General features: G+C 43.5%; 1 protein-coding gene across 10 annotated transcripts in view; it reads left to right on the forward strand.

The window, feature by feature from the left end:
• Window positions 1-8,473, forward strand: part of BCAS1 (brain enriched myelin associated protein 1) — a 55,403-nt gene extending 46,930 nt beyond the window's left edge. For 7 of the 10 annotated variants that reach the window (XM_054845552.1, XM_054845555.1, XM_054845556.1 and 4 more), the window contains 2 exons: window positions 841-1,107; window positions 6,554-8,473. In XM_054845552.1, coding sequence (XP_054701527.1) covers window positions 841-1,107; window positions 6,554-6,628 — 342 coding nt within the window. In that variant the 3' untranslated portion in view covers window positions 6,629-8,473. The remainder of the gene's footprint in view (window positions 1-840; window positions 1,108-6,553) is intronic. The other 3 variants (XM_054845558.1, XM_054845557.1, XM_054845554.1) reach the window with 1 other exon arrangement.
• Window positions 8,474-26,086: the final 17,613 nt, after the last annotated feature.

Consider the following 26,086-nt stretch of genomic DNA (forward strand, 5'->3'; position numbering starts at 1 on the left):
TATTTTAATTATTATGCTAATAAATAAGGCAAAATCTTTTTTTTTTTTTTTTTTTTTGCATAAGAAAAAAGAAAATCTCATTTGCAAACAGATCTCCCAGCAAAAGCAGACCTAGTCATCTGGAAACGGCGACAGTTTCATTGCCTTAGCCTTTGTTTGCCAGATCTGATTTTTCTCCTGTGAATTTCAAACATATCCCATACATCTCTGAGTTTCAGAATCTTTTCCTTTACTATAAATAGGTGCTCTGTCATTGTGTTTGTCTTTGGAATATTTGCTCTCTCTTTGTTTGCACTTGTACGAGAAATTTTCTATGATGCTGTGGCCTTCCATAGCCAAACCTTCCGTTGTTAAACTTTTGGCGCAGCGTTGCGGTTTTATAGCGGAGTTGGTTTTGTCCTGTGCTTTATACGGTGTCTTTTACTTCTTTTCTCTCCCAAATCTTTGCCTTGCGCTTCTTGGGTGCTTTCACAGCCTGGGACCCAAAAGCCGGGGGAGTCTCAGTTGGGAGCACATGCTCATGACTCCGCATCTTGCCATGCGTGTTCTCTGCCTCCTAAAACAGCTTCAGCACAGACGTAGCTGTAAACAAAGCAAGTCTGTGCAGGGATGGCTTCATCTCGCAGTCTTTGCTCGTGCAAGTAATTCTATCGGCTCCCTGGGAGTCCTTCCCTAAGTCGAGGCCGCAGGAGTCCGTCCCAATCTCTGTAAATGAAAACCTGTTGGACAGCAGGATTTCTCCCTGCCAGGTGGCCTTTCATTTTTTAATATATTTATGGATCGCCTTCCAAAATGTTTACATTTCGCACTAAAAATAACCATTGTTTGAAACTGCTTTAGACGTTAAACTCCACAGAGAGGCCACTTGTCCCAGCTGAAAGTGAACCTGTGGGCCAAAAGAGCAAAGAGAGTTCAAAAGCCAAGAAGCCCGCGGCGGAGCTGAGCAAGCAGAAAGGCAGCAAGCAGGAAGCCAGGGAGCAGCCAGACTCCAGGGAGCAGCCGGCAGCCGAGACCGACTCCATCCACAACGGGGGAGACGCTTCAAAGGAACCCTCCTTCAAGAAGACAGAGAAGAGGCAGTCACTTGGAGGGTTTTTTAAGGGCCTTGTACGTTAACTTGATATTATCTTTTCAGTCGTTTTTCAGCTGATGTAAGTACCCAGCCTGCAAACCGTTAACGATCTGGGATTTGCGCTCGGATGGAGCGCAACGTCACGAGCAGCTTGCAGGACAAAGGCCAAGCGACAGCAAGTTTTTGGGCAAAGGGGAGAAAACTTGGGCCTCGGGGTACTGATTCACAGGCGGGTACGGGTTTCCTACGGGAGAGCTGTAATTGTTCCCACACCCCTGTCTCAGAGGTTCATGCCTTGGCTACGGGGATGACTCAACCGTTCCTGTAACAGGTACGGAACCACCTACAAATTACGGTGTGTTTATTTAGGAAAAGTGGAGGCAGTGCGTCTTTACCAGAGTAACCTCCCGCCATGGTGGCGATCCGGGGCTGCCTCGGCGCGGCTGGGACAGCCCGGCACGCGGGAAAGCCCTGCAAGGTAAAAATCGAGGTAGATCACTGGGTGGGTGGGAACCAGCACAGTGCTCACAAGATAAGCGCCGCGTGTTAGCCATCGGTTATAGACTAGTTAAAGCACACACACACAAAAAATACACGTGGTGTTTTTTCTTCCTGCTTTATTTTGTTAAATTTTACCCTAAATTTGCTATGCCCCCTTCACTGAAACCTGAAATGTAGAACTGAAAGAACTCGGTGTACTAAAAATCAGGGTTTCTATGAGACTTGGTGTTACTGATGCAACCACTGGTTCCTCGGAGTCTTATACAGATGGAAACTTTTTGTTCCCCTTGTCCATGTTCAGGGGCCAATGTAGAAACAAAAGCACAGGCTGGACCTGGGACTGCCTCTCGAGCCTCAGCAAGGGGCAGATGTCCATTGGTTTTTGTACGGACATGGCAAGGATGCAGTTTGCTTCTTTTTCATCACACTGTCACAACAGCGATGAATCCACGGAGCCATGGGGTCATTTTTAGCATCTTTCGGAAACCCTGTGCGTAAGCTGAGCTTCATCACAAATTTCAAGTGATGCAGAGAACCTAAACAGATTTATGTTACCTGCAGTGATTCGTAGAGAACCTGGCTCCCCTGAGACACATACAGGTTTTGGGTTTTTTTAATTCCTCCCCACCTTACTTCTAAGGCTGTCAGGAAAGCAAAAGAGCTAGGCAATCTCCAGGTCTGGAAGAAGAAAAAGTCAAGCACTATAGATTGAAACGGTAACGTAGGTTTGGAAATTCACCCTGTTAGGACGCTGGGTTATAAAGTCAGGCTGCCATGCAGACCAGTGTGACTCATTCAGAGGCAGATGTTTTTCCACATGATCAGTAGTGTTTAATTTGCACGCATTTCACAGAATTACTGTGTACCCTTCAGACGGCAATTTGCATTACCAAAATACTTACATATTATAAGGGGAATTAAGAACAAAAGAAAAATAACTTTCTGCAATATTGATTAGCAACAGTTCAGCCACTTCTGCTTTCTGTTTCACCCCATTGTTCTGGGGTAAAATCCTGCTCCACCGTGAACCAATGGGATTTTCCTGTAGTTTCAATGGAGCAAGGAAGTCCTGGAGTAACTACTAACGTGCGTTGGCTCCCACTCATCTTGGCTCCCAGCGAAGTCAAGAGGAGAAATCTTTTTGCTTAGCACAATGTGAAAGAGCCAGGGTATTGGTTTACGTGTATCAGTGAATAGTACTGATCGAAGTCATCACGCACGCTCACGTGCGCTTTTCTTTCCTCGCTCCCTTTGCCTCCAAATTCTGTGTGAAATTTCCATTGTGCACATCGGTGCACGTGTGTAACGTGTGAGCCACGCTGCCAAGTGTGCTGTGCGGGTGTCGTATCCTGCTCTGGGTCTTGGCAACCCCCCGCAGTGAAATCGGGAGTTCTGTTACTTGAACCACTCAGATGATGGTAACAGATCTCTTACGTCAACCGGAGGGGAGGAAGGCAGCCACGTTTTACTGGCATAGGTTATCTAGAAATGGGGCAAATGTTAACTACCTCTTATTTCCGGAGATAATTGAGATTTATTTTTCTGGTCTGGAGATTTCTTGAAATGAAACAGTGGCAGCCCTCCTTTGTCAAAATTCGCACTGTAGCCACTGTGTGAGAGGATTTGTCTGGTGACAACTGCACTTTATTTTCTATGGTGTCATTCATCCAAGCTGTATCCAAAAATTGTTCAGAGAGCGTAACAATAGATACAAATTTAGAATTATTCCAGAAAGGGAGATAGAGGAAGTGCAAGCTAGCGAGGAAACGTGCTTTCAAGTGCAAGTTCATGAAAGACACAGAGAGAGGCAGGAAAGGTGTCTCAGATTCAAAGGGCAAGAAAAACCTTTTTGATCAAGAGAGTAGATTGTGAAGAGGTAAAAAGATTATTTGGGGGAAAAAAATCCAGAATAAAGGTAGAGGAAGTAGAGAGGTTCTGCGAGATATTTTTGCTTGCTCGAGTAGCATGCCAGGCAGTTTGGCCGTACGGTCCCTTATCTTCCGTTGCAATTACAGCAGCCAATAGTATCCCTATAGCTTCCCTCTCCCATTAACAAAAGATGGAACTTAAAAAAAAAAGTGAACCTTTTGACAGCAGTATAGCTGATTTGGTCAGTTTATTGTGCTTTTGAACTGGGAAGGAAAACAAACCCACAACAATGAGGTCTGTGTATAGAAAATATCTCACAGAAAATGACTACCTTTTTTTGAATATCCCCATGAAGATTACCCGCACCTAAGAAACCTAGTTCTGCAACGCCTCTGAAAATTAATCTACACGTCTCCTAGGTGATCATACTAAGTCCCAGGAATGCATAATCATTAATCTAAAAGTATTAGATCACACGCAAACCAATGCCAGAATTTCCCTTTCAAGATACCAGCTCGAATGTCTGGTAACAGCTCAGCAGAAATATTAAGCTTTATGCTGATAAAATGGAAGCAGGAGATATTAAAGAGGGGATCCAGCAGGCCCTACTTGCTCATGTAATCTGTGCCCAGCAAGCTCCTCCTAAATTCTGCTGAGCTATTTCAATAGCAGCTATTTTAACACCACTCCCTCCTGAATCCATCGATTCCTCTGGGAAAGGGCACTGAGCGAGAGGATGTCATAGTGCAGGAATGCAGCTGATGAGAACACTTCAGTTCAAGCATCTGCTCCCAGTTGGGAGAACAAATACTGAAACTTTGGACAGAAATGGAGCCACTTATGCAAGCAAACAGCGTTACGGCCCAGCTCCGCGGTTTTAGCACAGACGATAAGGTCTGGTGGCTGTTCCTATGGTAAAAGAGATGAATTTATAATCTATGTAAAATGCAAAGGTATTTAGTGAGTCTTAGAAAGATTAGATTAGAAAGAAAGAAAGAGAAAGAAAGAAAAAAACCCACCACCAAACCAGAAGATTAATGACATTGTTTTCTGAGCTGGAATAACTCATACTGAAGTTGTCAGAAGCTGGGAGTGCTTAGCATGCGGAAACTATTCTGACCTATTCTGATCAGAGTATCTGGTACACGGACACAAACTTCTCCTGAGCACAAACTGGAAAAAAAATATACTCCGACAGCATGGCATTCCTGTGTGTGCACTTTAAAGTGCTCTGCCCAAAATAATATCTTGCAGCTTAGCTGTCACAAATGCAACTTCCACTGCACTGGAAGGGTCAGGCAAAGTGACTGAGGGCGAGACGTGAGCCGGTGGTACCGGTGCTTCTGAATCTGAGGGCAGAGCTGGAATTCGTCTGTTAAAAGGGCAGGAACAAAGTTCTTTATTTCAGACTGGGCTTGGAAATTCCAGTTGAACGAGAACCATCAGCCCCAAAGCTTCCTGCTTTAATCAGCAACCACCTTGAAAATGGGTGCAGCAAGGGAGACTGTAGGGTAAGCAAATAACGTATGACGCTTCAGCAAATGTGCTAAATGAGTCAAAATGGGGATTATCTCAAATGAGCTCCCCCTCCTCGACTCCTCCCTCCACCCATTTGTGTAGGAAGAATGGCAAATAGTATCATCTTGTTTCTGAGATCAGCCTAGAAATGGCTTAATATCTTCATGCATCAGACAGGCACAGCTACAGCTGACAGACTCCATTGCTCTTGTAATGTGGGAAATCTTTTCACTGATGTGTCGGTTTTCAGGCTTGCTGGATACATTTGGAATGACTAGCTCGTTTGGTATTGTTTGATGGATATTAGAACCCATGACATTTTTTTATGTCTGTTCTGTTTGCCGCTATGTATAAGCGACCAAAAAAAAGTTACTCTGTTCTAGAGTGTCTTTCAAACTCAACCTCGGCGTAAGCAGAAGCAAACCATTGCAGCTGGTTGAGCTGCACAAGATTACGGTGAGTTTAAGACAGGGAATTCTTTTAGTCCATTGTGATTTTTGGCTGCTCTTTTTTATACGTAGATTTTCAAAGGTGAAACATTAAAAGAATATCAGCGAGGTGGAACCTAATCAGTATAAAAGCCCCACTGTTTTTACTTCCCTGAAAGGGATGAGGAAGTTGAGATGTTTCACTCTCCCGGTCAGACACAGAACAGTCCTATGGTGACCCGAAGTGATGAGTCAGGTTTCCAGCGTGAGACCGTACTGTGTGAAAGGACAAGTGGCATATCATTCTGCACAGTTCTACTGCAGGGACAGCACACAGCGCTCACCTTTGGCTTTGTCATGCTGCTTTGCTGTTTAGCATGTCATGGGTTAGGCATCTGGCTACAAACGGGACTGGCATCCGACGCAGTCTTAACAGTGACCTCTGAAACAGTGCTTGTGGATCCAGCTTGCCGTCGTGTTCTGACGTCTCGATGGCTTCAAGGCCAGTAAAATTAGGTCAACGCATCTTAAACTATAGCCAAGTTTTTATCAGTTACTGGTCAAAAATATAGTTGATCTAGCTAGATCTGTGTGTTTCCTTCATCTAAGCCGGATTAGTGTCTTGAACTGGTTCCAAACCCAGAATTATATTTGTAGTGTAAAAAGCTTTATCACTCTAACATTGTCAAATACCTGTCATGCATGAAAGTATTTAATGTTCCTTTAACTTAGAGCAGACCAAGGCTGGCTATAATACACTATTAATCATGCTTGAAGGACTCTTAGCGTGGTTTCGGTGAACCGTTCAGGCCAGGGAAATTTTAGAGAAAGTTATGCCAAAATTACAATACTGCAAGTACACAGCAGGTTGTCTCTGGTACATTAGTCCAGTTTCTAAAGACAATAGTTTTCCATGCTGACTGGGAAAATTATACTAAAATAATCAATACATTTAGGCAAAGTCGCAGGCAGCAGCTTTCTGGGGTTCTCACAATGCAGATGGTACTCGTATACTTACGCAGATGAAATAAAAGGCAAATTAAGAAAAGCAGAGAGGTGAAATGGGTAGAAAATAGCTGCTAGCAAAACTCTAACACATAATCCTAGCCTCAACTGTTCTGAAATATTTGAAATTCTTCATAAATTTCTGTATCTTATTCCACAGGGCTCCAAAAGGATGTCTGATGCGGAAGTGCAAACAGATCCAGTGTCTATCCTACCTGCTGGGAAATCCAAGTAATGAATACACGTGGCTGCTGAAGGCTCAGCCGCTCTCTGTGAGCTCCCTTGCAGTAGAGATGAATCATTCTTTTCCTTTACATGGCTGTCATCAAATGCCTGCGGCTAAAGCAAACATTGGTGTATCATTTAAGGTATATCATTTACAGGGTTTGTTCATTAGATGTTAGAAAGCAACTCTAAAGATCATCAAGCGATGTGTAGTATATTTAAAGAAAGGTCATGTGGATGATTTTAAGTCTATAGAGGGTAGTGTATGTAAGGTAAGAAAGTGGCAGTGAATTAAATAAATGGCAGAAAAAAATGCATGTGACAAAGGAATGCAGTTTGTGCAGCAAGGCATGAGCAACAAATCCTCAGCTTTAGAGAGCTTTAAAGCAGCCAGGAAAAAAAAAATCTCCTTTGATAAATGTTATACTTAATGTAAAAACAACCAAGTCACCTTTTGTGGTTTTCAGTAGAGCTGAGATTAGGAAGAAGGCTGCAGTGTAATAGAATCAGTGGTTATAAAGTTATGCTTCATATTGGTTATTAATGTAAATTAAAACGCTAAAATGCAAAGGCTTTACATGATTGAGACAAGTTCTCTCTCGTCTTGGTGAGGCGGGATAACAAATTAAAAGCTATTTAAGATTCTAATAGGAACACAAGGGGGCACCCGCGTCCCCCGCAGTCCTAACTCCCAGGCTGTACCTACAATCCTGTTATTAATGTGTTGCAGATGATAGGAAACTTAGTTCTTTCGTCAGATATTTGTTTATATCCATACCTGGAATTAATCCTAATAAAAACCAAAATCAAGGCTGTCCAGGCACCTCCCTGCTTCACAAGACTCCTGTAATAACCGTAGTTAATAAATTTTACAGAAAATTAAGTTTTCTGTGCTTTATTCAACCCTGAGCTAACCTGGACGGGGAACCGTGGGCCTGACGTTTTAATCTACACTAGCATCTGAATGATACAGTACTGTATATTTTGACCTCCTTATGATTAAATAAACAAATACTTATCCTTTCACAAAAAAATCATTTGCTGCTTTACTCTTAAAGTTTGCTGTTTACATCCCTGTTTTCTGATGATTGATGTGACATTAAGGCATAAATCAACACATAAAGGCACTGCCTGTAGTGTGAATAGCTGTCGTTCGTTCTTTATTTGAGTGAAGATTGTAACTGGAAATCAAGTGAGAATTCTGTAAAATCGGCAGAATTGCATTTCTAACTAGTCATAAAAGACAGGTAAAAGAGCCTTGTTTCTCCATATGAGCCGTTGTAGGTAGGTGGTATTTTTGCACTGGCCTCTGCAAACGTGTGACTTGCGGCAGACAACCAAAACTTGCTGCTGGTTCTATGCGCAGAGAGCACAGACAAAAGGTCCTTTAGTTATAATAGTACTTTCTGTTCTCCTCCCGAGCACAATGGGCCTTTGATGCCATATAAAGTGATATCAATCAAGACTGCTTACAGATTTCGAACCTGATTCGTAACGACCTACTTCTACATCTGTGTAGGACCGGTGACTTCTGTGCATCCCCATTTATGGTAGCATGAGAGAATCGGGCTTGTTATATCCTGCTTTGCTCCACAAAAAAGTCTTCAGCTTTGTCTACATGACAAGAGTATACAGCTTTAATTAAATCAATGCATATAAAGCTACATACAGTGAGACAAACACCATGGTTACATGCTGGTATGAAAGTGCCAGATGTCAGCATAGTGAGTGTTATCAGAAAAGAGGAATAAGCTATCATGCTATTTGCTGACTTCATACTGCTGTAATTGCCTCTGTATTAGAATAGTATTTAAGCAATTTTCAAATAAAAATATGCTCTCGCTAATTAACTATATTACAGACTGTATATATATTATTATATTACAGACAGCGTAGATATTAACATTATATTATGGACAGATCAGGCCTTCTGCAGGAGAGAACAACTCTTCCTTAGTCCGCGCTTTAGGAGCAGGTCCGCGTTGATTGAATTCTGTATTCCCGAGGCAATTAGGACCGCTGACCACGTGATTCGGCCGTATCACTTGGCAATGGGGCTAATTTCAGGAATCAGGAAATCCTCTTGGCAGAAAAACAAGAAAAACAGTAAGTTTGGCTGTGGATGCCCCTTATGCCACTGAGCTATTATTGCAGATGAAATAACGGTTAGTGTTGGCACTGCCTCCCACGTAGAAACTCCCTGTTTTGTTTGATTCCTCTCTGATAACAGGAACAACACAAGCTTTGAAGACGCGAGTCAGCCTTCTCATAACGCAGCAACACATGGAGCCCCAAGAGGAAGAAAGGTCTTAGGAGATGCATCCACAGTTAAGTTGAGCTTCCGCATTCCACAGCCATATAAGAAACATAAAAGTACAGCTTTTATGTTCAGGCCCGGTAAAGCTTAGCAAGTCATTTGGAAATCAAAGCTTTGGAAGAGGCTGCAATCCAAGACAAAGGGAAAGAGCAGCCAAAGCAATACATTGCATTTAGACTCTGTTGTCAACAAATAAGCTCTGGTTTTATGCATAGGATCTTTTGAGGGGAACTGAAGCAGATCAGGCTGCTTCAGGGATCTTAAGGTGTGTTTCATGGAGGCATTTTGGAAGAATTTTAAGAAGCAAATGCAATCTCATAAATATAAAAATTCAGGGAATAGATTGAAATTGCTACTTTCTGTGTAAACGGACAGATGTTTATTCTCCCGCTCACATTCCTGGGAGAGGTTCGTGGCTCTGCCGCAGTGTCCCACGTCTCCGGGATGAGCCCTCCGTGAGCCAAGCTCGCCGTCGAGGCCGGGAGAAGCAAGCAGCTCCACGGCAGGTTGGGTGCCGCAGGTTTTTGTGTCCCAAAAGCCAATTATCTCCCATGAAAGTCTGTCTGAGCTCAATTGTTCTTCTCTGGAAGCTGTCCAGATGTTTAACTTCACTGCACTTCAGGAAGGTTTTTATAGATAACTCCTGGCACAACTGCCCTGCACTGACTGTTACAGTGCGCAGCCTGAGTAGAACAATGTGATTTCCGGCATTAAACAGTCCGCCCATTAATTCTGCACATAATCAGCAGCTAATTACCAGCACACACAAAACAGGTAATTGCACTTTATCAGCTATTATTTACTTGGTGTAAGCATTGTTTACAGACCCTTGCCTAAAAAAAAAGAAACAAACCACCAAAGCCAGGTGGTTTGTGGCCTGCCCCGTCCAGTGGTTGTCTTGTGCGTGGCTGAGGGGCAGCTCTGAGGGGGCCCCGCTGGAGCTGTGGCTGGGGCGGCTGTAGTGAGGCCAGGCCTGTCTCCATGGCCAGGCCTGTCTGTCTCCATGGCCAGGCCTGTCTCCATGGCCAGGCCTGTCATCTTAACCAGCTCTGTCTCCATGGCCAGGTCTGTTCCCATAACCAGGCGGCCAGGTCTGTCTCCACATCCAGCTGACCACCTGGCCCAAGGTCGCATGTCCCCGTCCCCAGGGCGGGGAGGGGGACTGGCAGAGTTGGCACACTTCCCCCCACATTTTAGGGAGGAGGGAAACTGAGGCAGCGCCAAGGATGGGCCTGGCCCATGTCTGTGCTCGGGGACAGAAGGTTTGTGATGGCTGCCGTGACCCCTCCTGCCTTTTCTCTGGCGGGAGTGCTGGGACGGGGCCTGTTGGCAGCCACAGAACGGCTCTGAAGTGTAAGGAATCGCTTTGCAGGTCACAGAGAGAGACCTCGCTGCATGCGACCTGTGGGGGTGCAGCGTGCCTTTAATGCTGGTGCCAGAGCAGCGCAGGTTTGTTTTCGGGCACCACACCTCAGAGCCCCACCACCCCTCTGCAGTGTCCCTCAGCCTCCTCCGCCTCCCGCTCCTGCCCCGGCCAAAGTGGGGGGCAGCCGGGGGGCTTCTGCTGGTCCCAGCTCCTGCAGAAAATATGCCCAAAAATATCGTAATTACACTCTCGTTCCTGCATAATAGGATCTTCGGCGGTTCCTGTTGGGCCGCTTGTCTACCGAAAGCATTTGTTCTGTTGAATTGTGCGCGTCCATCAATCACACTGTATTTGCATTCCCAGGGAGGTTTGCAGAGCAATAAACACCTCTGAGAGTATCTAGAAAGTACAGACTTTCTCCCTTTTGACCATGCCAGGCCTGTATCTACCCTCAGCCTGGCGCTAAGCTGGAGCAGCTTTCCAGTCGGGAATGTGATTAGGATCTCGCCCCTTGTGCGTACGAGATTCTTTGGCTACGGTCTGCTCACGCTGAGAGCAGGACCTAACATCAGAGGGAGTACAAAGCTGCTTCCAGGTCTGTGTGTTTCACACTGCTAGCTCTGCACATGGGCACAGAGCATGGTTTAAGTGTACCTTAACACCTTTTTCTATGTAAATGTTTACAGCTGGCTTTGAGGCAACTTATGTAACAGAATCCATGGTTTCATACACAGAAAAGATAGCACAACAGGAGATAAACAGGCAGGGTTAATGCACAGATGAGTTGTGGCTGCGGGAAGTTACTCCATTTGTGAGGTTAGAGAGGGAATAGCTCTAACTTCTGTATACTCATTTGAGGATATCAGTGAAGAATCTGGATTTGCTATAGACTCCACCTCTTCTGGATAACACACCCAGGTCTTTACTGGCAACTTCAGCAGTTTAGCAGTTCTGAGAACACAAAAACAGGAAATTCTGCAGCAGCCTTGACGGAGGCTGAAGATGTGTATAAATTCCTGAAAGATTGTATTATTTTCTGAAAACAGATTATCAAAAGCCTTGAAGAAGAATAAATCCCTTATCAACACTCTTTGCTTTTACTTAATCATTTCCCATTAAATTTGTCACCTACCAGCCTCCTGCACAGGAAGCATTAGTGATTTGACTTTAAACCGGAAAGGTACAAAGTCCAAATTCCTTCTTTATCACATCCCGCTGTAAGCAGGTGATGCGGCATTCGACACTACCCCTTCACCTGCCTGGATGCAGAGTAGGAGTAAGGTCCTTTACGATTATCACAATGCATGGGGAATGATAAAGAGAGACCCTGGACACAATCTTCAGGACATTTAAAACATGATTAGAATTTTGCGGACTCATCTTTGTTGCAGTACTTCACAAATTTGAAGGATGTTTGTGATTTCTTCATTAGAGTTGGTTGGAAAACGTAAGGGAAGTGAGGATTAAGTTGCAGAGTTTTCACTATTTTTTTTCTGTCAGCAGTTTCTAGTCAATTGGAGAAATAGATTCTTAGTTGGTATAAACTGAAATTGTATTACTTGAGTAAATGAGATCGAAGCAACCCAGTATGTTGAGGCACTGTCATCACAGGAAGCTTTCTCCTTGCAGCTTTTGAGCACTGCCAGTGGCTGTCATAAGTGAAGGAAAAGAATTGCTTGTGAAAAATTTGCTTGTGAAATTGAGCTTGCCTCTGAAGCAATCTTTTTTCTTTTTTTTTTTTCTTTTTTTTAACCACTGCTTCACAGTATTGGAAAAGCAGGTAATTATCAAATGCCCTGTTCCTACACAAACAGATTATATAACCCCGATAAGCAAAAGACTGATAGAAGTAAGAACATATGTCTGTCTGGTAGAACTGAAAATCTTCCTATCACTCATTCACTTTAGAAGGCTGAAATCAAAACACTGCTGTCACGATTCCTCTGAGGCAGGTTGTCACCGAGTGCTGCATTCAGGGAGCGTCTCCCCCCAGGGGCACAAGCAGAGGGTTTGGAAGGGAGCGTGGGGTTTTGCCAGCAGCTGGCTTCAGCCTCCTCCTGCGCGGGCTGGGAGGGAGCGTGGGCTACCAGAGCAGTGGGCAGCCTGCAATCGCTGCTACAGCGCGAGGCCTGTAGGAACAGCGAGAGTTTAGCTTGCAGATGTCCTGCTGCCTGCTTCTGATCCGTATCTGTTCCTTCTCAAAGCCTTCTCGCTCAGCCTCTGTATAGGAGCCCATAAATTCCTATCTCTACATAGTTTACACTATTTCTAGTAAATAGATGAACATAAGTGCTTGTTGCCACCACTCTGGAGGTGATACCATGTTACATGTGAATGCATGTCATGCTTCATTGCTGAGGAGATCAGGTTCATATAAACATCTAGATAAATAGATACCTGGTGAGTTCCTACAGCCTGGCGATTCTCACTGGAAGCGCTATAGGAGACTTGCAGCAGTAAACCTGTAGCACTTCAGCTAAAATATCTCACAGCCTTAGATATTTATCTCTGCAAACTAAAATCCCTGGGTGTGACCTGAGATGACTGAAAGGTGTCCTCTTGCTCAGCTGCCAAAAGAATCAGAGAACAAGCAGGTGGAGACAGTAACCTCTTCAATGTCTGCAGCACAAATTAGCAGGCATTCTTCATCAAATTCAGTAATCAAGGCCAGATAACTTTATTAGCACCTATTTATTGATACAAAATGTCTGTGTCTCTATTCAAATCCCCAATCATGGAGCAGAACCTGGTCTTAGATGTTACAGAAACAATTCCCTGTGGCCAGAGAACCCACTAATGGTGCACACTAGCAGCATTTTGGTGATTGTGGCTAACTGCTTGCAACTGCGCTAGCAGAGCACCCCTGCCAGAGACATGAGCTACAACAAATTTAATTCCAGTGTGACTAAATCCATGCTAAGGCTTTTATCGATGTTGTGACTATACTTGAAAATCATTTTTGGCTCCCTTCTCCCACCCTCTCGCCTCCACACAATCCTGCCACTAAAACTGCCAAGTGAAGACTAGGGGTTTGTCTCCAGCAATCTACTGTTGCAGTGGGGTCTGCAGGTCCCACAGAGACCAAGCAAGGGCTAATTACTGCAGTGGGGTCAGGCAGCCCGCGTGGTTTTCATATAGGAGTTGCTAAGATTTAAGCCCCTTTGAAAGGGGTTGGGGAGGAAGACAGAGCTAGCATGTTGGCTGCCAGAAGAAAGGCTGGGTTTGGACAGGACCAGGTAGGAGCTGTGTGTTACTGAACTCCCTCAGACAGGCTGGTGGGGCATTGTTTTGTTGTCTTTTCAATCATGTATGTGCTCAGCCTTCCATGTGGAGTCCATTTATGGCCTCCCAAGGAGACACCAGTCCTTGATAAACTCTTGTGGGTTTAGCCTTCTCTGGAGTTTGTGTGCAACTTGTCTGGAAGTGCTGTGGCAGTTCCTCAGCTCAAGTCCTCATTAAAGCTGGCTGTTAGGAAGTGTTGCACACCTGTAACCTAGCAAGGTGAGATGCTCTCCTGCCTTTTCGTTAGAAGCCTAAATGTAGACTTGGCCACCTAACCTCAGCCCTGAAAACATAAACAGCTTTGACCTCCATCAATATTTTTTAAAGGTGAATGGCAATGCTAAAATGTAAATTTACTGAAGCCCAGCAGTACATAGGAACATTCATCACAGAAATAACAAGGTTGTTTTTTAAACCTGCCTTTCCCTGTAAAATGTGCTGGTGTTTTGTAAGCAGGGGACATGGCACTTCAGAGCCTCACTGAGACCCACGTGGGGCTTGAACTGAGCGTCTTGGTGTGAGAGAACGATGGTGGATTTTGGCAGGTCCACATCAGAAAGCATGCCTGTGCCAGACAGCGTGAAATACTGTTTCTTGGTGTGTGCACCACAGTAAATACTTCTTTGGTCTATTCGTATTGGGTTAGTCTTGGGGGTGTTTGGGTTTTGTTTTCTTTTCTTTTTCTTTCTCAGTAAGTAACAATCCCTACATATCTGAAGTTTGTAGTCTGTCTTTATTGTTGCAAAGAGGTTTAGAAGCAGTGGAAAAGGAACCTGAAGTCTGTGGTGTGTTCAGAGCACAGAGGAGATGTGGCGTGCGAGGGTTAAGGGAAATCTGCCTTCTTTCATTGTCCTGTGTCACCATGTCAGTCATGATAGCTGACCTGCAGTGATGTAATATAATACGGACACTGAGGCTTTTAACAAATGTCACTTTGAAACAAAGCATGTGCTTTTAGAGAAAGTTGTTTGTTTTAACTGAACCCAAAATTAAGCATTCATCATCTTGTCTCCTGTAAAGCATATTGTTCTAGCTTGGAGAAAACTGAAACTAAACCATATGCTGAAAGTAGAAGAATTTAGAAAAATTTACTCTCTTTCCATCAAGTCTGTGCCTCATTTTTCTAGCTTCAAGAAACAAAAAAAAAGTAATTGCTGTAGACAGGGTAAAGATGGTAGTTACTATTCCTAGTCCATTACACAAGAGTAGGTGCTTTCAAGTACTTGGAAACAAACATTGTACTAAAATTACTACTGGTTACTGGCAGAATTACTTGTAAATGTCTATATTCTAGGATGGAAATAGTATTTAGGGTTTTGCAGAAAGTGTTCCTTACGCTTTTTGTTCACAGATGTATCTTTGTTCTTATGTACACACGTTTGCCAAGAATTTCCTAAGCAACTAATGATTATGCATGCTTCAATTTTGGGGTATTGGGCTTGTAACTTCTCAAAGAACTTAACCTTTTATGAATGCTGATTCTTTGGCAGTGAGATATTGTAAGGGTCACCCCAAATTGACATTATTAGCATGCTTTCAACCTTCTCATTTATTTTGAATGTACTCCCCCAAGTTGACTCTTCATGAGACTGTAGTGTAAGTTTCTATATAAAAGTTGAAAAATATGATATTTGTTTGGAACTGGTTTGGGGACAATTTACTATCTGTTTCTGAGGAATATTTTTTTTATGTTTACAGGATCAAAGTTTATTGTCAGACTCCATGCACTGATTGCATTTATCTAAGTACTTTTTTTATATGTGACTTCCTCTCGATCCATCTAGTTGATCTCTGCACTGCCTGCCACCAAGAGAACATGAAGTACTGAAGTACTGCTGAAAGATCTCAATTTGCAATCTGAGACGAGAATTAAAACTAATGTGAGTAATCTAGTTGTTACCACCAACAACATCTCGGATATTTAAAGTGAGGTCTTTATTCCAGTCGTTAGTCTGAATTTGGATCTTGCTGTTAACTGTCTATAGAGGAGGGGAAAAAATGCTTCTCTGGCTGGAAAGATCAGTTTTTGCAAGTTAATGCAATGTCTGCCTTCGAAATAGGCACCTCCAGTACGGTAATACATTATTGTTCTTACACATACTCGTACTTCATGGATGTACTGGGCTTCCTTACATTAAAGGCAGAGATGCAGAAAGCGCTGAAAAACCGCCCAACAGAGGAGGGGAGCTTGTGGTGCAGGGAGAGCAACGCAGGTCACCCTGTTCCTCAAAGCCTCCTCCAAGTGCACCCTGAGACAGACGGGGGCCTTACGCACCCCCCGAAGGGGCCGAAGTGGGGCTCGAGGCTCGCTTATCCTCTGCCGCTCCCAGGAGCTCGCGGAACCTGGGACTTCCATGCCCAGAGGAAGACCGTGAGCCATGCAGGGACAAGCCAGGCTCTTCCCAGGATAGTCCGCAAGGAACATGTGAAAAGATAGCTACATGCATGCGTTTAGTTTCATTCTTCCCAGTGTATATTACACCTGAGACACTTCTCCACCAGACAGCTTTGGTAACTGTCTCCAGGGGACAATGCTTCCAGCCTCACCATAGCCCTGATTCACATGCGGTTGGTGTTCAAGTGAGATACGTCCACGCTTAGGCAAGACAGACTTTTTCTTTATTTTTCCCCATTCCATTTGGTGGGATATTTAACTTTCATTATCAGAACTAGTCCTGAGCTGTTTATGATTTAATATCCGGCCCATGAGGAGGTTTAGGCTTGGGCCAGATGATGAACACTATATAAAAGCTAATGTTGCTGCACTGTATAAAGAATCAGCTCAGGTGGAAAAGGGAAGGTGCGAAAAGGGAGGTGTTCACAATGAACTGGACTGCAAACAAGCTGCTGCAGAACCATATGCACAACCTGTTCTCGGCAGTGAAATATTAAAGATGAAGCAGATAAAACAATCCTTGGTATTGAAAATAAGATTCCTGCTTTCATGCATGTGTATTAGCGCTGCAGCCCTCTCCACAGATGGACACTATTAAGGGGAGTAATCAAATATCAACATGTGTTTCATACAGAAAGAGACCTTAAGCTAACTGGCTAGCAGGAGAATTTTTGTATTTATTTATTTTTATATCAGAAAGGTGACCAAGATTTTAAGCTTTTTTTTTTTTAGGCTGATTCTATGTGGCTGATTTGGTGGTGGTTACTGGGAAGTCAGTGTGATCCTCATCTCAAGTTCCAGTCTAACAAATGCATACATAATACATGGTTTTTAAGAAAAAGTATAATGCATGAACCTGATTTCATGCAAGGTCTTGTCACCATTTCTGGTAGGTTTCAATGTGTGCTAGGATAATTTAGATGTCAAAAATTGACTTGCTTTTGCTGTAATTAAATGGGTGTACATCAGGATTACCTAAACCGAATTTAGTAGAATCACGGAGTGCAGAACAGATGCAATGCTGCAGATCTTGAGTGGTGCTTGTCCTCTCCCAGTATGATAAATACTGCAGCTACTTTACTGAATTACTTAGCATATGATATTTCTGAAACTGATTCTGGACATAGCAGAGGAAAAAGGACACTGTACACAGATTTGCAATTGCATCAATCTTCCAGTGAGTAGTTGCAATCCAGTTCTATTCAGACTGCACGGAGCAGCCTCCTCCCCTGCCTTCCTGGCAGAAAAACAGACAAAATTGTCACTTCCCCAAGTTGCTTCCTCATGCGGCAGCTGAATCCCATCTCCGTCCAGCTCTCCTGTTCTGGGCTTCACTTCCCCAGCGCCTTTGTGTCTTGTGAATGCTGTGTGACTCTCCATTCTTGACATGGTTTCTTCAGTAAATCCAAAAAAAGTTGCTGCTGTTATTATAGGAATTGGAAAGTACTTTCCCAGAATTACATATATTTTTAACCACTAGTTTATCAAAGTTTGCTGCTTGAATTTCTGTTAAACTCTCTTTTCTTACATAGCCCTGCTGTTCTACTGCACTTAATCTGTTTATCTATAATAATGTTAGGTTTGTTTTAACTTTTATGGAGGCAGTTGGTAAGGTCCTGTGGATTACTGAACTCAGTAAAATCTGTATGCCCTATAATTGTATATTACACAGTACTCCTTGATCTTGCAAATTCACTAAATGTCAGCACAGTGGTACCAATAAAATTGTACACATTGCTTTTCTAACAGGGCAAGAATGAGTTGTTCTGTCCAAAAATGACTGTCTGAAACAGATTTTCCATGAACTGTTTTGTCAGCGTGTGTGCGTGCATGTACACACATACAATCCCGGCATTCCTGGGACCTCATGGATTAAGTTCCCATAAGCACACATGATATAATTTCTTCCAGGACCAGATTCATGTGGTAATGTCATTGTTGCACAACTGCTTTTCTCAGCTTTAAAATACAGACATTAAGTACTAAATAATCAAAAGTTTTCCTCCTTACCTCCCTCACTAATTTTTTCCAATGTGAACTTTAAAAGCCAAAAATTTTTTTTTAAAACAGTAATCCTCTGTATCAGAAGTACAGCCATTACTTTGCATTAAAACCTTCCATTATCTTCCCCACCCCCCAAAACAGAAGTTGTTTCAACATCCTGGCTTGTTACTGCTTTCACACCAGCAATCTGCTTTTTGGCATGGACTGTACGTTACACCAACAGCCCAGCCTGCCAACAATTCAATAGCTCTGCTGTGTGACTGTAGTTTTGAGGCCATACCCACTTTATTGACACAGTTTCCTCTCGCTGTGGCTTGGTATCACTTCCCCTCCCCGGTGCCAGCAGAGGGCACTTGGACTTAGTTTCTTGGACCTTGCAAGTCGCTAAAACTATTCAAGCAGTTGCACTTGCAGGTTGGGTTTTGGTTTGTTTTGTTTTTTTTTCCCTGTCGTCCCATTCATAGAAACCTGGAGACCAAAAAAAAAAAAAAAAAGCCACCAAACCAAAAACCCCAAACCTACATGATCACAATTTACAGCGCGATCAGGGAGGGGAGAGCGGTGCCTGTAGGTGCAGATGTGTCGGGCATTGGGATGCCACGGCGGGGGAAGGCACTGGGGGACACCATTTTGGCAAACTCCAAGTCATCTGTTTTCTTTAGGATGATCTTTCTGATCGTGGAGGGAGGCTAATGAAAGGGTCCTCCAAAATGTTTTCAGAGCAATTTCTTCACAGCGGTGCTGTGGGTAAATAACGCTCCTGCAGCCTCAGCGAAATGGTGGCCAACGGTACGCACCTCCGAACCTCCCTGCTTCTCCCTCTGTTTACTCTTTGATATTTTATTTCAGGATTTACAGCTCAAGCTGGATGTTGTGCCCGGTAATCTCTGTTCAGGTTTCCTGTTAATCCTACCCTCCTTCACGACGAATAAAGCAATGCCACTGTACAGTTTAATTCTTAATATTTGGCTCAGGAGAGCTCCTGCTCAGGGTATCACTGGAGACAGGGTTTCATTTGGTACCTGTTCTGGGATCCCACTGATGAACAGGCGATGTGGGGCGTGTGACTGGCAGTGGGGCAGACAAAAGTGAAGAGGTGTCACTGAAGTGCAGGGGGTGATGATAAAGGGGAAATGAGAGCGCTCTGGCTTCTTGATCTGCTGCCTTGCAAAAAACAACATACTCAGGACAGGAAAAAAAAAAGTGCCTAAAAATGTATCTGTGCACAGTGTGACATGAATGTTAATCAAGCGCCACAGAAGTGCTTTTAAATTAAAAAGAGAGAGGATAAATGAGAATAAGTGCCTTATGTATATGAAAAGACATATTCCCCACTCCATTCTCTCTTTGTCTTTCAAACGCAGAAGAAACAAAAAGGTCAAGAGAGATTTGGTCGACACCATAACACGGAAGTCACTTTCTGTGCTATTGTGGATGTGTTATTGTTCTTCTCTTACTGCCTTGTTCTTATTAAGAATGAAATAAAAACAATGCTAATGACAAGAGGGACAAAGCCGTGCTGGGTCAGATGGCTGGCTGAGAGGAAACACGCTTACCTGTGTACTTCACCACATTGCTTTGAAGAAAAACTACGCTGTTTACTCTCACCATATCCTTCTCAGAAAGCAACTTTCAATTTTCCGCTTGGGACCTGTGAAATCTCTTCCTGTAAACCTTTCTCTCCTAACGCTGCCATGCACTTGGGACAGCTCTTACCTAATAGGAGTGACTGAAGCATGTCTGGTGCAAAACATAACCAGGGCTGGTGGCTGACAATTGCACACAGTTAAGCAAAGGTAACTGATTTGTGATTTACATCCGTCATGAGTGTCTATACAGTTATACAATCAGTTCTGTGCTTTCAGTTCACATATAAGTCAGATAACTGTATAACTGCTTAGTGAGATACATAATTGCCTAGTTATGTATGTAATTAAATAAACACTGCGTGCAGTTGTAACTGCAGGAGTAAAACAGGCGTGCAGTCCTACCTGTCACAATAGGCTGAGCTTGGACGGACGGCTGAGTCGTTACTAACGAGAAAGCCTTGCATATACTGGGACAACTGGAGTCCTTAACCTGTCATCTGTGTAACCCCAGCAGCATAGCTGCTGCGGAATCAGTCGCTTCTAAAAGGAAGCATTCTTACCCTGCAGCCCGTACCAGCCCAAAGTATTCAAGGTCCCTGCCCTAAGCTGAAGCTCTGAAATAATTTGCCAGCATTTCCGGTATTATTTCTAGTGCAAATTCAACTGGGTTTAAAAAGCACACTCAGCAGGACCCATGTAGAGTGTGCGGTATCGGTTATGGCCTTTCAGCATAAAGGAAAATTTTTAATTTCCGACTTTCATTATAAATCGGAGAAGGCATTGTCTTTCTAAAGTATCTTGGTATTTTCATATAATAGTTCACACAAAGGGGGTTCTAGTTTGTAGCTCTTAGGAACTATGGTATTTCCTGAGACTGAAAAAAGGTGAAACTCTTCTAAAACTGACTAATACGTATTTCAGTTTAATAACGGAAAAAGTGCATTCTGAACTCTCTCTTTAAAGATAAAGAATGGTTCCTTCTCAACGTGGTGTCTGAAGTTCCTGGTATTTGGTGTCAGCATTCTGGTTCAGGCAGATATGACTCACGGATCCAGATCAAATTTTTGTGTAAATAAGGCAAATGTTCAGGTTCTGACAGGTACATCACTGCACTGAGATTTCTCTGGTGATAAGAGTAAGTATTTAAGCCTGTTGGCTGAAGCAATTAGCAGTTTACCCTTTAATCACAACTCACAGGTTAAAAGAGAATTTATTGGAAGGGGGCAGGTACTTAAATAACAGGGGCAAGGGCGGGAACACCAAGTGAATTTAATTTTAGGTCCTTGTGCTTACAACTGCTGTGTTTTCATTCCTGGAAAGTTTGGTATGTATTTCCAACTCTCTATGCATTTGAATCCTATGACGGACAAAGGCCTAGTTACCAGAGCCAGAAAGATTTTTATTTATGTTTTTTAACACGGTCTGGAAGGAGAAGGAGAAAAATAATTTGTCAGTTGGCCTAGTAAAGAGTATTACGTTTCCCTGTGGCTTTGCCTGCTATAAGTGCGGGCGGGATGACCGGCTCGGGCGTTGCGGGTGCGCTGCTGTCAAGCAAACGTCTCCCGTGGCGCCGGTCCCGTCCGGCCGCCGTCCTCTTGGAAGGGAGGAGGTGGCACGGGCTGGAGCTCTGCACTGTTGGGTGCCTGGAGCGGCGCCCGGGATGGCCGCAGGCATCCGCGGCAGGGTGACGCGTGCGGGGGCCATGGGTGCACACCCTGCCCTGGCCCAGCCTGGAGGCTCGCTGCCGCTGCCCCGTCGGGGGGCCGAGCTGCCTGTGGGGTCGGTCCTGAGCCCACCGCAGGCAGAAGGAGCCAGGCTGGCAGAAAACTTCTCACTTCTGTGCTGAAGGAGTGATTTCAGGCCAAATGAGGCAGAGGCAGCCATAAAAAACAGCTTGCCAGCAAATTCTGAGATGGCAGCGATGAGCAGCTGAGTGGGGACGGAGACCTGCCTGCGGTTTCAGATTCGGTGATAAGGTACTTCCAGCTTTTCCTCCGCAGGGAGGTATTGATTTATTATACAAAACAGGGAGTGTCACCGGGGTGAACCTGGGCAGCCAGCGTAAATCTAGTTTATATGCTTCCTTCCCGGTGGTCGTGTACCTGCGTAGTACAAGCAGATACGTAAAAGCTGTGGTTATGAAGACAGTAAGAAGCATAGTGAGGAAGGGCCTATTTTCAGATAGTGCTTTTCTGACCATAACCCCACGATGGTGAATGAAAGCTTGAAATAAAAAAAGCACAAAAAATGCCCATTGTACACTGACACACAGTATTTAGTCAAATGTTTGTTTGCAGGGCTGGCAGAACTTGCTAGGAGTGAAAAACAAAACAAAAAAACCCCCCACCCTACTTCACATCTGCCACTGCCTGAGAAACTACACAGCGTTGCCTGGCTTCTAATAAAGATCACACGGCAGCTAATACTCCATCAAAGCTTAAAGACCAAATAAATGCAGCGCTTACCTCCGAGGGCCTGTGCCCCGGTTTTATTGGCATGCTTAACGGAGGCAGTGTCGTGAGAGGCTTGTGAAATGCAACTTCCCACGTGCAGCAATGCTTTTTGAACATCTTGGTGCAGATTTTCTTAAGAGATATCTGTGTTCTTAGAAAGAGCGTGTCTGTGCTCTGAGAAATCACTTATTTTAGGCTTGTCGATAAAACTCCGGAGAGAGAAAGGGAGAAGGAGAGTACTGAAAGAAGAACGATCTACCAAGTACAGCTAAGAATGTGGTTTGCAAGGTACAGAGTGGTTTATTGGAACCAAGCAATCAATATTTTGCAGGATGATTTATTCTGTGAAGGAGGAACAGCGGTTCTTTCTTCCAAGCCTACCAAGTGACAATGGAATTGAGCCAGAAACCCTAATTCTGGAACCTGGTATGTCCAGGAAGGTTTGGGGATCTATACGCAGCCTGTGTGCAGTGCCTGGTAACCCATCCGAGAGCCCCTGCCTGTTGGTGCTATGTCAGAGATAGTTCTAGAAAGAGAAACTGCAGATTTTGTTTCCACGCAGAAGATACTCAACTATTAGTGTGCTTAAAAAGAAAAAAAGACTCACAGTATCTGGAGTAGTGCAAGTGACATTGATAATGTTAGTGAGAGTTAAGTTTGGGTTTGGAATGAGCGGGCTAGGCTGAGTAAAATAAGCGACACAAATTTGAACTGCGCAAGAGGCTCGAAACTTTCTGCTTCTTCACTCAAAATATTGCTCAGTGTGGCCCTTTATCGTGACACACTTAAATGCCTTAAACTTAGACACTGAGTAATCTGTTCAGATAAAAAATAGTCTTGTGGAATGAGATACAATAAGTCTCTTGCTGATTTGATCACAGTCATCACAAATAATCTAATTTAACTCTTTTCTGGTTTTAAATCACCTGCTTCAAGTCTATTTGATCACAATGATTCATCAAAGAGCTTGTGCAAACAAACCGTGTCCTGTGATTTTTCCGTAGCCTGTCCAGGAAGAGGGTCATGGTGTTCAGCTTTTGTCACATGGTCAGCCACAAGTCACATTCTGTTATTTCGGTTTCCTGCTTGATGACAGAACTAAGAGATGGCAGGTCTTGCAAATTATCTGATCTATTATGCAAATAAACCCCCAGCTTTTGAGAATTGTCCCAAGAACGCTTTTCCTTCAACCCAATATGTGTTTTACATCAGTACTCGTGATGAAGCTGCTTTTCCTCGGCATTCTGGAGAACAAGGATGCACACAGATCTTTGTTCCCCGCATCTACACACCTTGCTTTATTTCTTTGGTAATGCTTTATGCATCTTTGGTTTAAGAGCTAGGTCGAAACTCTGAAGCTGGACAGTTGTTCATTTGATGTATCGACGTTTCTTCATCTCCCTGTAGAAATGCCGGCAGTTTGAGGGTTTCATATGAAGACCACGCAGCTACCTGCACAAGTGGCTATGTATTGCCAGCCTGGCACTAATTGCACGCACTAATATAATTTAAATTAGATGTGAAACTCTTTGTGCAAAGGCCACAGAAACATTGCAGCCCTGCCGGCCCCTACAAAAATAGAGCTTTCAGTTGCGGTGGGTGTGCTGTTATGGCCCCGGTGTTATTGGCTATTAGTAACTGAACCAAAAAAGAAAAACAGTAGTACAGATGAATGATGGTTGAGGAAGAGATTTAAAACAATCCCACATTCATTTCCTGTAGCCTATATAACGCTTCTCTTAATAACCTCAGCCGCATCGTTTAGCATTGCTTTAAATGAAAATGAAAGACCACAACATAAGATCACAGAAAAAACAAAAGTTGCTAAAGTAATTCTGTACCTGCTAATAAAAGACTTGTTTTATAAAGGTACTTTTAGTAAGAAGATACTTGAGAAAAAAGCGAATGCTGACAGACACTGCTTGAACAAACTCATGGTCATTTGCCAGAATCACACTTGCTGATCGTCATTCGCTTTGCGTGACCTGTGGAAATGAAGCGGGCTGAAGGGGTAGGGAGGACAAACATACATGAGCACAACCCATCGTATAGAATAGATGCCAGGTTATACGAGCAATCTGTGCTAAATTCCCATTTTAAAAACCTATGGACTATCAAACAGTAAATAAGGGCCGGCAGCGCGGCACGTGCCCCGCGCCACTTCCCCCGCAGCGCGGCGTTCCTGCGGACGGCAGAGCCTGCTTTAATCGGGGAGCGGGATACTGCGCCCGCAGGAAACCAAGAGCAGGTTATCTGCAGGGCTCTTGGAGTTAAAGTGCTTTATGAAATCACATCAGTGTAACCGGAATTGGGTTCAGGTCAAACCGGGAAGGTTTGACAAGGTTATATTTCAACTAATTTTTAGGAGAAAAATACGGTATTTGTTCTTGTCTCTTTATTTTATGGTTTAGACTACAGTGCTGTCTATTCTAAAAAGAAATATACACAATTTTCAGTTCTACAAATGTGAAATCTTTTATAAATTTGGAATAAATCCAGTAATTCAGTATCTCTTAACCCAAAGTCAAGTCAAACTTTCTGCAGAACTGTAGTTTTATTTTCTGCTTTTAGGCGTATTGGGAATGGTGGTGGCTAAATGATTTTTGTTATAATTAGGTTAGAGCAGAATACTACCACTTAAAACTACAGCGTATGAAATAAATATTTCTAATTTTTAGGTGAGTTTGCTAGTACAGGAGAAGTATTGTTTGCAGAAATGCATGCCTGTTAAATGGCCGTGCTCGTTACTGCTATAGCAGGGTGGGCTTTCCTGGAAGTGCACCAGGAGCAGCTCTGTCCCAATAAGACAATAAGAATGACCACTGTCTGTTTCCAAATTCCCATTTGCTTTCAGATGAAAGCGAATTTCATAATTATGAAATTGGTCATGGGTAATTTCCAGCTGCAGTTATTTTGGATGAAGAAAGGGGATTTCTGTTGTTACAGCTTCTAGTTTTGTGGAGCCTGCATGGAACAGTCGCTTTCATTTTGGTCATTAAACAGGGAGAGAGTTACCTGGAGTATATAAACATCACAAATCATCACAGCAAACTTCACTGATTATGTGAGGCTTTGATGACTAGGTTGGATTTATACAACATATATCTAATAAAACAACGCTAGCAAATTTCGATTTTGCCATATACGTAGACTCTGTAAATCAGCGTGTGCCTCAGTTTGTCTTCATTCAATGCACTGATTTTAAACAGCAGTTTCTACTGGGCAGACTGTACGTGCACTTTTTTAAATTGCTATTTTAAAATGAAAAATTAAAGAAGTTTGGGCAAATGGTCCACTTACTTACTTACTTCCCTGTCATTTCAGGATTCTTCTATGTTCCTGACCTGTGAGGTTATTTGAATGAGAAAATCAACTGTTAGAAAATACGCGTTTAATAATGTTGCTGGAATAACCTTATTTTGGATTAAGGAATTTTATTCAGAGGCCAGTATGTGGGCAGCACTGCACAGAAGGAGGGTCTGTAGTGGACTTCATAGCGTGTTGGTCATTTCTGTGTTTCAGGATCAGAGTTCTTCTGGGATAAGAGCTTTGTTCATAGAGAAGTTGGGACAGTGGTGTGTCTGGGGTTTGTTTTCTCTTTTCTTTATTCATTTCAGCCCGTTGGTTGCACTTTGAGAGTCGAAGGGACTATCGATACTGTGCTTGTCTCCTAGCAGAGAGACTTTTTGAAGGCACCAGTTTTGCAGCGTGTCCTAAGGGTGCTCGGCCTCTGGATGTGCCTGATCTGTCGGTGGAAGGCGGCTGTGTAGCCAGCTCCCCTTGACAGAGAAAGCTTTGTCTCTGGCTCTCATGTGCTTCATCCTGAGCTTTGTGATCTGCATTTTCCCAGCGGGGCACAGCTGTCACGGTGACTCAGAGACTGAAAATCACCCTTTGATGTAGCTGTGTCTCTAACCATGTAGTATGTTCTCCAGTTCCTTGTCCAGTCTAGTTTTATGTGATTCAAACACCACTCCTGTTAGCAAAATATTCCATAGTCTAGGAGACTGTGTTGCTATTCCATCTAATTTAATTTCAGCCCACACTGTTTCATGCCAGTCT

This window comes from Grus americana, chromosome 17, assembly GCF_028858705.1.
Source record: "Grus americana isolate bGruAme1 chromosome 17, bGruAme1.mat, whole genome shotgun sequence".
Classification (NCBI taxonomy): domain Eukaryota; kingdom Metazoa; phylum Chordata; class Aves; order Gruiformes; family Gruidae; genus Grus; species Grus americana.